At 46.2% G+C, this 12,615-nt stretch overlaps 1 protein-coding gene across 1 annotated transcript in view; it reads left to right on the top strand.

Moving 5' to 3' along the window:
* Nucleotides 1–2,120: 2,120 nt before the first annotated feature.
* The window catches only part of PAWR (pro-apoptotic WT1 regulator), a 68,570-nt gene continuing 58,075 nt past the window's right edge, over nt 2,121–12,615 (top strand). The window contains exon 1 of the mRNA XM_058022931.1: nt 2,121–2,591. Within this exon, the coding sequence (XP_057878914.1) occupies nt 2,121–2,591 (471 nt within the window). The remainder of the gene's footprint in view (nt 2,592–12,615) is intronic.

Genomic DNA, 12,615 nt, shown 5'->3' on the forward strand with positions numbered 1-12,615 from the left:
GCAGATACTTGGAGCTCCATTTTGCTGGATATTTTTTATCCCTAACACCTATATATACTTTTTTTCTGTAAAAAGAAACCAAAAATCCTTGCAAAGTTTATATTCTGAAGTACTGCTGAATTTTATTAACTAGGTGGACGAATTCAGGACTGAATCTGAAAAGAGGAGAAAAGGTGATCCTGTGCTCTCAGCTAGGTGAAGCTCAGGTGATATGGATTTCCTCTGACTGATGTAAGCTTGTATCTTGTCCTGAGCCAGCTGGAAAGGTGGCACCGATACGCTCCCTTCCCTCAGCATACCACTTACAAAGCACGACTAAGCAAGCCACAAGCTGTGATTTTCAAAAGTACCACGATCAATTTCCAGGGCGCTACTAAGACATAGTGAGTTCGGACAAACAAAAACAGAGCTGAGTTTTCCGTGCAGGTTTACCCATCTTATCACCTACACAAGCTGTTCAACAGATAGCACATGCTCCCACACGGTCCCTCCACGTTCGTTTTTCCTAACATTTAACCCAGTCAGGTTTCCCCACTGAGAGCTGTTATTATTTATAAAACGAAACATCTCTCAAGTCTTTGCGGCATGACTGGCGGAAACCCCTTGAATCCTGGCTTCTTGTAACGTCAGGAAAACACAGGATCTTTCCCAACCTTCCGCCCGCGGGAGTGAACTTCCACCCGGCCAGCAGCCGCCTGCCCAGCACCGGCGCGGCCAGAGGAAGTCATTCAGCTGCTGCTGCTGCGGGAGCCGCTCACCTCGGGCTCTTTCCCCCCGTGCCCCGCTCCCGCCGCAGGGCGCAGCGGCGGCCCCGCGCTCTGAGGCCGAGCGGCCGCTCCCGTCCCGTCCCGTCCCGCCGTGTCCCCGATGGCAGCGCAGGCGCGGCCGGCGGCGCGGGGCTCCTCACGCGGCTGCGGCCGGCCGGCGGTGACAGCGGCCGGCGGTGCCGGGAGCCGCCCCGCCCCAGGGCCGAGCGCGGCACCTGCCCCGCGGGAGGCGGCCGCACGTCGGGGCCCTTCGGCCGAGCCTTCGCGGCAGGTGCGGGGCGGGTTTGGGGAAGCCCCCGCGGAGGGGTGTGACACCAGACCGCCTTCTCCGGCCCCTCCTGGCGGGGCTCCGGCAGCCCCCGCCCGCCGTCCGTTAAAGCCGCCGGGGAAGCGGAGTGCGGCCGCGGCCGGCGTGTCCCGGCTCGGGCATCCCCGCTCCGTCCCTGCCGCTCGTCGGGAGCGCCGAGGTCCGTGTCCGCTCCCGCGCCGGCGCTGCCCGGGGCAGGTGCCGGGGCACCGCTGCGGGCCGGCAGCCGGGGCGGTCGGGTCGCGGCACGCACCGGGCCGGGCGGGGCCTCCCCGCCCTCACCCCATTGTCGGGGCCATCTCGGCAGTTTCCGCCCTGGCTTCGGCTGTGTCCGCGCCGCGATGGGGAAAGGGGAGGGAGCTCGGGAAGGCTCGGGGCCGCGCCGCTCCTTCCGGGACGGCGGGAGGCGGTGCCGCTCACCTGGTGCCGCCGGCGCTGTGCAGCGCCCGAGCCGCGGCCCCGCCGGGCGGGAGGTGAGCGCCGGCCGCGCTCGCCCCGCCCTGCTGCGCGCGGGAACGCGGCTCCCCGGGCAGGCAAGCGGGCGGCGGGGGGATGGCACCGGCTTCGGGGGATGGTACCCGATGGCCCGGGGCGAGGGACGGCGCTGCGCGGCCGTCGTGGCCGCAGCGGGCGGGCGGAGGAGGCGGGTACTGCCGGGCGGCCCCGCGCCGAGGGGTGAGGGGAGCCCCGGGGAGCGAGGGGCGCCGCGCCGGGGCCGGGCGCCGCGGTCCGAGCCGTGGGAGCCGAGCGTGCGAGGGCGGACGGTGATGGAGACCCGTCCCCTGGGGCCGGGGGTTCCCGGGGAGTTCGCGAAGCGGCGGGACGGGGATGGGCAGTGCGGCGGGACGGCTCACGTCCCCTCTTTGTTTCTCTCCAGGGTGTTTGTGCTTCTCCGAGCCTCTCTCCCCGCCCCCGACTCTCCCGCCCCCGTCTCTCCGGCCCGACCCGCCGGGACCTCTCCTCTCCGGGCGGCAGCAGAGCCGTCTCGGGGCGGGCGGTAGCAGCGGTGCTGGTGGGGCGCTCTCGCCGTCCAGCCCGCCGGGAACATGGCGACTGGCGGCTACCGCAGCGCCGGGGGTAGCACCACGGACTTTCTGGAGGAATGGAAAGCCAAGCGGGAGAAGATGCGGGCGAAGCAGGCACCGCCGGCCCCGGGCGCACCGGGCGGGGGGGAGCCCCGTCCTGCGGGGGGCGGTCCCTCCGCCGAGCTGAACAACAGCAGCAGCCTGCCCCCCGAGCGCGCGGCGCCCCCCGCCGGCGGGGCGCTGAACTGCGTCAGCCTCGCCAGCGCCGCCCTGGGCCGCGGCGCCCCCGCCAAGGAGCCGCCGCCGCCTCTCGCCGGGAGCCGCGGGGCCGAGCCCGCCGCCGCACCGGGCTCCCCCGAGGGCGAGGAGAAGCTGGCCGCCAAGGGAAAGAGCTCGGGCCCCAGCGCCAGGAAGGGGAAGGGGCAGATCGAGAAGAGAAAGCTGAGGGAGAAGAGGAGGTCGACAGGTGTGGTGAACATCCCGGCCGCCGAGGTGAGCGGGGACGGGAGCGCGGGCGCAGCCCCGGTGCCGCGCTGCTGGCGGGCGCTCTCCGGCCCGGCCCGGGCGCGCTCCCTCCGCCGCGGGCGGCAGCGCTGCCGGACGGACGCGCCGTGCTCGGGCAGGGCGGCGTCCCAAGCGACCTACAGATGGGGTGTCGTTTATCCTAAACAAACTAGACCTGTCCTAACTTGCGGCTTTTTTTTTTTTTTTTTTTTTAGTAGCTTCTTGTCGACAGAGAGTAAGTTCAAACCTTTTGGAGATCAAACTGAGACACGTGCCTGTTAAAGTATGGTCGAAATAATAGTAATGAGAGAAAATTGATTTATCAGGTTGGAATAGATGTTCAGGTGTAAATATTATTCAGTTTGGAAACCAGAAGAATTTCCTGCACTGGAAAAAATGTAGTGGTTTGAAGAGCATTTTTTTGAGGCAGAGGAAGATATTTTTATCAGCCAACACCACTGTCCTCTGCGGTTTGCTACTAGTATAAAAATCTGGCATTGATTTGTAATACTCCTAGAGGAATTCAGAAGAATGATAACTAAGCTTTTAGCTTGTTTTGCAGTTAATAAGAAAGGCCACAGGAAACTTTGAACAGAGTTGGATTTCTGTCTACAGTTTTGAACTAGTATTGGTGATCACCATATTTTTGTAGAAAAAAGATTCTTCTGGTTAATATTATGGATTCTTAAAGTAAGTCAAGAAAATTCAAGATCTTTGTTTCTGAAGCAGCAGGAGAAGATGAAATTGTGTTTTTCACACCTGAAGTCACTTGTGACATCCTAGGCAGTCTCATAGCACACCCTTTCATGTGAGGTGGTCTTGGAAGGTTGAGAAGTGAGTTTCAGGAACAGTAGAAATCTTTATAACTGTGGTTTTTGAGAACAATTACTTGCATAGTCTTTAGTTTGAGGTAAAGAGTTTTGGCATAGGTCTTCAGTGTCATTGTTTTGTTAAGTGGTGAATACAAGTGAGTTATTTTGTTTTTTTTTCAGGGTGTGCAAGCCTCATAGACTGTACCTTGTTTGTTTTATATGGACCTCCCTTAAATACCTACCCCTTGTGTCTTTTAAAGGAACCTAAAAATGCTGCATCTTTACTTCTCTAAGTGAACTAGTCCTAGCCCAGTCAGTAATGGTTTTGCACATTGCAGCAGGTGTTGTATGATGTGTATTTTAGGGGTCTCTGTGGTGTACCCTGTCCCTAGTTGTACTCTGGTTGGTTGGTTGGTTTTGAGCAGTGGGTTTCTTTTTGCTCTTTGAGACTAACATCCCAGTTCTTTGAACTGCTGTTCCTTTGGTAGATTTCGGATGGTGTGGTTTGGGGTTTGGTGAGTTTGGTTGTGGTTGGGGTTTCTGTTTGTTTGTTTGGTTAAAGTATTACTCAAAATGTGTCTTGCTTTCCAGGAAAACACATTCCTTGCTCAGCAGCCATTAGAATCCTGTGCTTGAATTTGCTGCATTTTTAAGGATGTCTTTATTTATTAAGGGTAACGTGTTTAGGCATTGAGAAACAAGTTCCCACCTGCCCCCTAAACTTTGCTGAGTGTCACCATGTGTTAGTGCTTCTTGGAAACTTCTTGTACCTTTATACTAATTGCTGCTATAAGTAGCAATTAAGCATTTCATCACATTTTTGGGGTCAAATTTTAATAACTGTAGGTAACTGTTGTACAAGGTGTCATTGGAGGAGCTTGCTACTAGTAAGTGTTGCATTTTTTACCAGGACATACTTATGCAGAGCTATCTCTTTTCAGTATGTCACCTTTCTTAAATGTTTTTATTCCTTGCCACATGCATTCCTAAGAATTGTTTAGCTAGGGAGCACTAGATCGTTTCTGGTAGTGAACAGCTTCAAAAACAGTCTCCAGTGTCAAATGTGAGTACTTACTTACTGGTTAATGCTTTGCAGACTATTTACTTGTCTTTCATACAGCTTTGTAGTCATGAGAAAATGCTTTAAAGTATTGATTCAAGCTGGTCAGCTGAAGTTCTCAGACAAAAGAAGGCTGTGATGTAGATGATGGCTTGTTGGAGTGATCTGCAACACTCCAGTTTCTTATTGTCTTTCTCACTTGGTGCTAGGCATAGTTTACTGTTCAGTCAATACGTAGTGACTTGGTAGTAGTACACCCTGAATTTTACCATTTGTAGCTCTTGATGGTGTATGTTTTAAAATTGGTTCTCAGGAGATGTTATTTTAGAGTTTTGCTGGATGTTTCGTTGTCTTATTTTTCAAGAAAATAATTTTTGTAAGAATGAAGTAGACACTTTATGCTAAATGTCTCCCCTTTATGATCATCATGCCACTGTGGTGGTGACCGATGGGATCCTCTGAAATGAAAACTGGTACCTGTTGAAAAAATGCACTCCTAGAAGACATGAAGTGCTTAAAAGCTTTTGTGCCCAAAAACTGAATACAAAAATAGGTTCTGCCTCAAAGAAGTAGGATTTAATTTCATTTGCAATGCAGCTGGAGAATTTATTGATAGGAAAGGTGGCAGAATAAGAACAGTTTGTGTTGTCTAAGTTATCTTGAAAGAGGCATGAAAAATGTTTGCAGATTACTCATTAATGATTAATTTCTCTCCTGTTCAATGGGAAGGTAATAGGGCCAGTTCTTCAAGAGTTCTGTGTCTTAACTGTATTTTGTATGGGTGTTGGTGGAGGACAGAAAGCACACTGGAAGCTGTGAAAACAGAGGGTAACAGGTTGGAAGTTGACAATGCTTTGTATTTGGAGACCACCATGATAAAAGTAAAGACTGTTTATTTTACCTTCTCAGCACTAGTGCTTATCTAAGTCATGGTGACTTTTGAAAATGGCTTTGGAAATACAGTGTTTTTCCTTTCAGCACTTGTAGTTTCTTGGAAGTTGGATTTTGTCTAAATATTAAGTGCTGTGGGATTTGGGTTTTGTTGATTCATAACAATTCTTCAGGTTGTAAAAGGTAACTGAATTATATGTAATTACCCTTACTATGTATGTTATCTTTCTTAAATATTAACTTTTATAACCATTTTTGATTATGTTGGGAATGTTTCTCAGTTTGCAGCTACTCACCTGATGCAGGTGTTGAGTTTACTTGCAGCATTTTTCTCATTTACGGTTGTTCTAATGCCTATTTAAGAAACACAGAGCTCCCATTATTCCCTGACAGTGCTTTATGAGAATCCACATATAGGATAACAGTTATGTTTTGTATTGTTATCATAATTATGTCCAACTCCAGGCAAAGCATGGTGCACTGGTGAAACTGCAGCTTTACTTTTGTAACTTTACATTTGAGAATTACGCTGATATAGCTGTGTGAGTAAGGCTTTTTTTTTTTTTTTGGGTGGGTGGTTTTTTTTCTGAACTCCAGAAAGGAGAATAACAAATATTTTTGTGGTTACCTTTTCAAAAGTATATATAATATACTTTTTTAATATATATATAATCAAAATCTTGGTTCGTTTAGCAAGGACAGTTGTATAGCTGGGTTTTGTGTAATATATGCAGTATAGATACAGTTTACATTTTTACTTAACCAGATGGAAGTCATCTTAAGTTGGGAAGTGTTCTTTTGCTAATAACAAGGTGATGAATGATTTTAAAAGGTGTAAGGAACACTGATCTGTGTATTTTGTACCTGAGGCTGCCAGACCTGAGACACAACAGTCTCCTGACCTGTTCGTGGGAAATACTGGAGGGAAAGGCAGAAGTGATTCAAATATGGACTCTGCAAAGGATGTTCAGCCAGTCTGTGTTGTGTTCATCTCTTGTCTTGTGAATAGCAGTGAAGATACAGCTTTCTGCATCCCCACTGATGGCTCCCTGTCAGGAGTCTGCCTGTTTGTTTAGAAGGCAGTGCATGTGTGGTGCTTGGTAGGTGTTGTGCGGAACAGCAGCCTTGGAAGCAAGCAGAGCTTTCTGTGGGCAAAGAGTTCCTGCTGCTAGAGAAGTCCAGTGTGCTCAGTTGATACTAACAGAAAGTTGCTGTGTTCCAGTTGGAAAAATATCAAGAAAATTTAAGTGCTACATGTGTCGGGCATAGCAATTACTGTGTGTCTTGTAAAGGAATTGAAATCCTTCTCTGAATGGCTGGCAAATAGAGAGAGCAGTGGAATCCTGTACTGGCTGTTGAGCTCTTTTGATTAGAAGTTTGCCTTCAGCATTATCGTTCTTAGTGATTCCCTACCTGAGGATTAAAGTGTCTTCATGTTATATCTTGAGATTAATGAGTAGTGTCTTTCCATTGTCTAACATCAGTTGTGTTGTAAAACAACTTGTCTGGTTTTGTGTTGAGGAAAAAACAGCCTCAATAAGTGGTTGTTCAGAGCACTAGGAAAAACCCCTGCATCCGACTTACATGCTTACCATTCATGCAGATGTAGTACTGTTATAGTGGAAGTCTGAAATATATTTATTTGACCTGGACAGCCATTCATGATAGGTTAGACCATTCTCTTGCTGGCTTTCTCTAGTGAGCACATCTTACTAGGATTCCATTTATGGTTCTTCTTTCAGATGTGGCAGGGTGAATAGAAACATTTTCAGGTTCTAATAAAAGAATTGTATTGAGATTGTTTATATCCATTTTGTTTTGCTTTTAATGCCTTTGTGAATTCTGATTTTGACCACGTCTTCTGACAATACCTGTTCAAAGGGCATATTTTCTTCTTTCCATCTTTTTTTAGCATATGATAAGCTTATCCTTATTTTTTTTCAAGTGTTGTTTTAAGAGTATGCTTTAATATCCTGACATAGCTAGGTACTGGAAGTTATTTGTCCAAAAAACCAATCATAACTAAGTTTTTAATAAACTTTAAAGTGTGAAAAACTTTTCAATCTCAGAATCCTCTAGCAGCTTCTAAATCACTGTGTGTGTACCTTCCAAGCCTGGTGTGCCCATCCCATTGCTTGTCACTGGCAAGCCTGAGAGAAAACCAGGTTTGCCTGTGATAAGCAATGGAACTGGTTGGCAAAATCTGAGTTTATGTGTATGCTCATGAGGTCTGTCAGTCATCCCCATGAGGTGTTGTCTACAGTGAACTGCACTTGAAACATTCCTACACCGACACACACAGCAAGAGGAACAAGGAAGAGAAGCTTCCTTAATCCCAGAGATGTGACATCATTGGTAAAGGTGAAACCTGGTGGGATGAGTCCTGTGGCTGCTGTGTTACAATTACAGGCCCTTCAGGAGAGATCAGGCAGGGAAGGTGAGGTGAAGAGGTGGCATAGGTCATAGAGGGGCTGAAATGTATGGAGCTCAGAGTTGGCACAGTTGAGTGCTACTGAGTAAGGATTAAGGGACAAACTTCATTGTGGAAGTCTTCTATAGGCAACTCAGCCAGGATGACAGCACTGATGAATTATCCTTTAAGGAGCTAAGGAATAGAAATCAGCTACCCTTGTTCTTATGGGGGACCTTAACTTGACAGATGTTAACTGGGAGCACCACACAAACAGGTCCAGAAAATTCCTGGAGCACCTGGATGGCAACTTGATGTAGATGCTAAGGGAGTTTACTAGGAAAGGGGCCCTTCTTGATTTGTTGCCTTCATCAGAGTGGGGCTTGTGAGTGGAGTGGATTGACTGGTCTGTGGCTGTCTTGGCCACAGTGACCAGGAAGTGATCAAGTTTAAAATGGTCATGAGAAGAGCAGACTTCAGGCTGCTCAGGGAACTGGTGAGTAAGGTCACTTGGGAAGATGCTTTTGAAGGTGCTGTGGTCTGACAGTGCTGGTCTCTTCAGTACCACATTCCTAAGAGTACAGGAGCAGGTAGCTTGAAAATATTGGAAATCAGGCATATGAGACAAAGGGCTAACTGGTCTGAGCAGGGATCTTCTTCTGCAGCTAAGGCAAAAAGGAAACTGTATGTCCAGTGGAAGCAATGTTCATGGACACAGGAAAATTACAAAGATGCTGTTTCACCTCTGTGGGGAGAAAATGGAGAAAATTGGTGTAGCTAAAGATCAGTCAGAATTGAAGCTGGCCAGAACTGTGGGCGACAGTAGAAGGGGCTTTCTAAAATATGTTGATAGCAAAAGGCAGTGCAGAAATAATATATGTGATGAAGATGGTCACCTCAAAAAATGGAACGTAGACATTGCAGAGATTTAATTGTTTCTTCACTTCAGTCTTCAACACTGGTGGTGGCCTCTTGGAGTCCCAGTGCCCTGAGCTGGAGAACCACGACTGTGAGAATGATAAACTCCCAATGAACCCCAGTGTTGTAGAGAATTTGCTTTTCCAGCCAAATCCCTCGAAATCCATGAGACCTGATGGAGTTCATCCAAGGGTGCCCAAAGAGCTGGCTGATGTCATCACAAGACCTCTCTCAATGATTCTGGAATGGTCTTAGGAATCTGAAAAGGTCCCAATCGACTGAAATTTGACAAATGCCCCAATTTTCCAGAAGAGCCAGAAGGCTGCCCCTGGTAACCACAAGTCTTTCAGTTTCACTTCAGTTCCTGGTAAAATCATGGAGAGGATTATGTTGGGAGTTTTTTAGAAACACCTGGAAGACAGTGCAGTCATGGGTCACAGCCAGCACAAGTTCATGAGGGGCAAGTCCTGCTTGTCAAACTGAATTTTCTTTTTTGACAAGGTAACTCTCCAGATGATCAGTGGATGCCAGTTGTGATCTTTTTGGATTTCAGTAAAGCTTTTGATAATCTATGTCACAGTATCCTTCTGAACAAAATGTCCAACACACAGCTGGATAAACATGTTGTGCAGTGGGTGAGCAACTGTGAGCAAAGGGTTGTGGTGAGTGGAGTTACATTAGGCTGGTGTCCTGTCACTAGTGGGGCTCTGCAGGGCTCCATCCTTGGCCCTGAGCTCTTCAACATCTTCATGAGTGACTTGGACGCAGGACTGGAAGGAATGCTGAGTAAGTCTGCTGATGGCACTGAGTTGGGAGGAGCTGTTTATTGCCATGAAGGGAGAGGGACATTGACAAATAAAAGGGCTGGGCAACCACCAACCCTATGAAGTTTAAAAATTACAAGTGTTGAATTCTGCACCTGGGATGGGGCAACCCTGGGTGTGTGCACAAAATGGGGAGTGTAACACTGGAGAGCAGCCCTGTGGAAAAGGACCTGGGGGTCCTGGTTGATGGCAAGTTGGAAGGGCCACTGTTGATTGGTTCCATACAAGTCTGTACTGTGTTCTTAAAACTATATCCAGTTTACACTTATTACATTTATGTAAACTCACGTGTGGTTTTCTCTGCAACTTTTCTTCCCCCAGGGTTGAAGTTGTGTATTTAAATAATTCCATTTGAAAGACTAAGTGGGCAACTTATTTTTTGTGCTAGACGAGGTCATGTGAAATTAAAATAAAAACCACAACCCTGATGTTTTATTTCACGATTTGACTGTATTTGATCAGCTTGCATGTTGCAATGAAGAACTGAATGGCACATTTAGGTCTCTCTTACTCTAGGACTGAAAATCTTATATTCAACTCTGTTGTATAGTCTTACCATGTAATATTCACATCCTCTTAGATGTGTACCAAACTATGTTTGGTACAAAATACAGGAACATCATCCTGAATTAAGGTAAGCTTAAAAAAATAAATCAACCAAAAAAAAACCCTGAGAGAAACAAAAGTAATGCTGTGCCATCTGCAATTTTTACCTGTCTTAATTCTAACTGTTACTCACCTTTAAACAACATCAACAACAAAGTGCTAGGTATGGGCTTCACGCAGTGTTTTTTGCAGTATTTAATTGATTTTCTTGATCTGAAACCTAAGTAAGTGACTGATGTCTTGAATCTTTTAAGTCAGAAGCTTTTTAGTAGGTGAGAGACTTGGGGAAGCATAGTCCAGTGCAATGCTGGGTGTTTTCTTTGTGTAGGTATTGAATCTAAGTGTAATTAAGGCTGAAAGGAGCCTCAGGAGATCTTTAATTCATCCTTCTTGCATCCAGTCAGATCTTGAAAATCTCCAAGGATGAAGTCTTCACAGCTTCTTTGGACAATGCTACCAGGACATGATGTCCCTGAAATGACAGAGTTTTCCTTTCTTTTTGTCTGTCTTTTACATTTACATCCATTGTCTCCTGCCATGCACTGCTGTAAAGAGCCTAGGTCTACTTGGTGTCTGCCTGGGACAGTTGGAAAAAAGATGGATTTGGTTTTTTGGAAGAGCAACCATCTAGATGGGCAGAAATAGGTGATATAACAGGATCTGAGGTACAAAGGCAGGATAGCTGGGCAGAATGCATGCAGCACTCAGATGTGGAAAGGTGTTGTGAAATAACAGCTGGTTGTATGTGTGGTGTCTGAGCCACAGACATGTGTGAGGTGTGTGAGAGACCATAGTGGGAGGCAGAAGGAAGCAGTAATGGGGAATTCCCCTCTTTCACTGTTCCTGCTCAGCACTTTCTGACTCTGCTGCTTATTTTTGTGAATTATAGGAACTTGTTCATGTCCTACTTGTCCGCTGTAGTTACTGGTACATATTTGATGAACTGTTTTGTGTGCAATATGCAGTTTAGTGTTTGGAGGAACATGGGATTTCTGAAACCTGCACTCATCTGGATTGGTCTCTTCCCACTGTATGCTGTTTGTAAAGTTCTTTAACTTAATTTTTCCTCTCTGTGCATCAATAGTTGCAGTGTGTCTGACTAAAGAACCATCTTGCTCAGTGTCCTGCTCCTGCCATGGCCATAATCAGACACATAGGAAAAAGTCTGCAGAAATGTTGCCTGGTGTTCCTGTGAGATAGCTTTCTAGCCACGTGGCAGTTTTCATCTCAAAGACTTGCTACACTGTATAGAAATTGCTAAATAGACAGAAATTAATACGATTTTACGTGTTCAGTCTCCTCCTCAACTTGTGTAAACTTTTAGTAAACAAAACATCAGCTGACAGTGAGATCCACACTTCTAAGAACTCTCCTAGATTATGAGATACCTCTCTATGATTATTTCCTTCTCTTCCCTGCAGAAACTCAATGTGGTATCTGTAAGCCTCATGTCATCATCCCCGTTCACCAGTTACTGTATATTTTCCTCAAAATTGTTGAGCTTCTGAAAGATGACCTTTATTGCAGAGTTTAGGAGCTAATTAATATTCTGGTTCTCTGACGGATTATTAAACAAAGTGAACACAAAAAAAGTCTTAAACCAACAATACAGGGTGAGCAGCCATTTCAAAAGAGTTCCAGGAACTCTTAGTCTGCTTTTAGAACAAATTTAATCTGAATACTCCCAAGATGCAATGAACAGAGTGATCAGTGATACAAAGTATAATTTCAGTTTCTTCCATAAACGTACATTTTGTTTTTGCAAGTTGAACTAGGAATTATTATTAATATTGATCAATGAATGAGTGCTTTGCTCAGCCAGAACTATGCCGTGCCTTGTTAGCCTTAGTTGTTTGCAGTTTGGCAGTGGTTGTGCTTGTAGTCTGTGTCCCAGACTGTAACTCACAGATTGAGATGGAGTATGTGTATTTTTTATTTGTGGCAATGAAGTTTATTAGCAGTTATAGACTAAATCTAATCTGAAATAGGACCATGACTTCATTTTTTCACAAGTCTGATATCAAGAGTCATATTGATCTCTGGTCAGAAAACAGTGCTTAGCAGTATGAATAAGGACTCATACCTCTGTTAACTGAGCAACTCTCCTCATTTTGTCCTGTATGATACACATTCTTCAGAATGTGGGAAAACAGCCTGGAACCTGGAAAAGATTCCATGTGTGGCTGCTCTGTTCTTTGTACTCTAGTAACTATTATCTTTTCACAGGTAATATTTAATGATTTGTGTTTTTTCCTGAAGCTGGTAGCTGCTACAGGTGCCTCTAGAACACAAAGTCAAAAGCTTATCTTTATTTGTTTGTAGTTTGTTTTCTTTTGAGGAGCAGTTTTGAGTAAGATCTGTTTTGACTAAAGATCTAGATATTTTTGGAATGTGGAAATTGGAGTGGAACATGGAAATGCTTGGTCCTGTAGAAAATTATAGTTTAGACCTGTATTAAACAAGTTGTTTAACTTCTGTCTGTTACACAGCC

Source organism: Melospiza georgiana, chromosome 4 (assembly GCF_028018845.1).
Source record: "Melospiza georgiana isolate bMelGeo1 chromosome 4, bMelGeo1.pri, whole genome shotgun sequence".
NCBI classification, from domain to species: domain Eukaryota; kingdom Metazoa; phylum Chordata; class Aves; order Passeriformes; family Passerellidae; genus Melospiza; species Melospiza georgiana.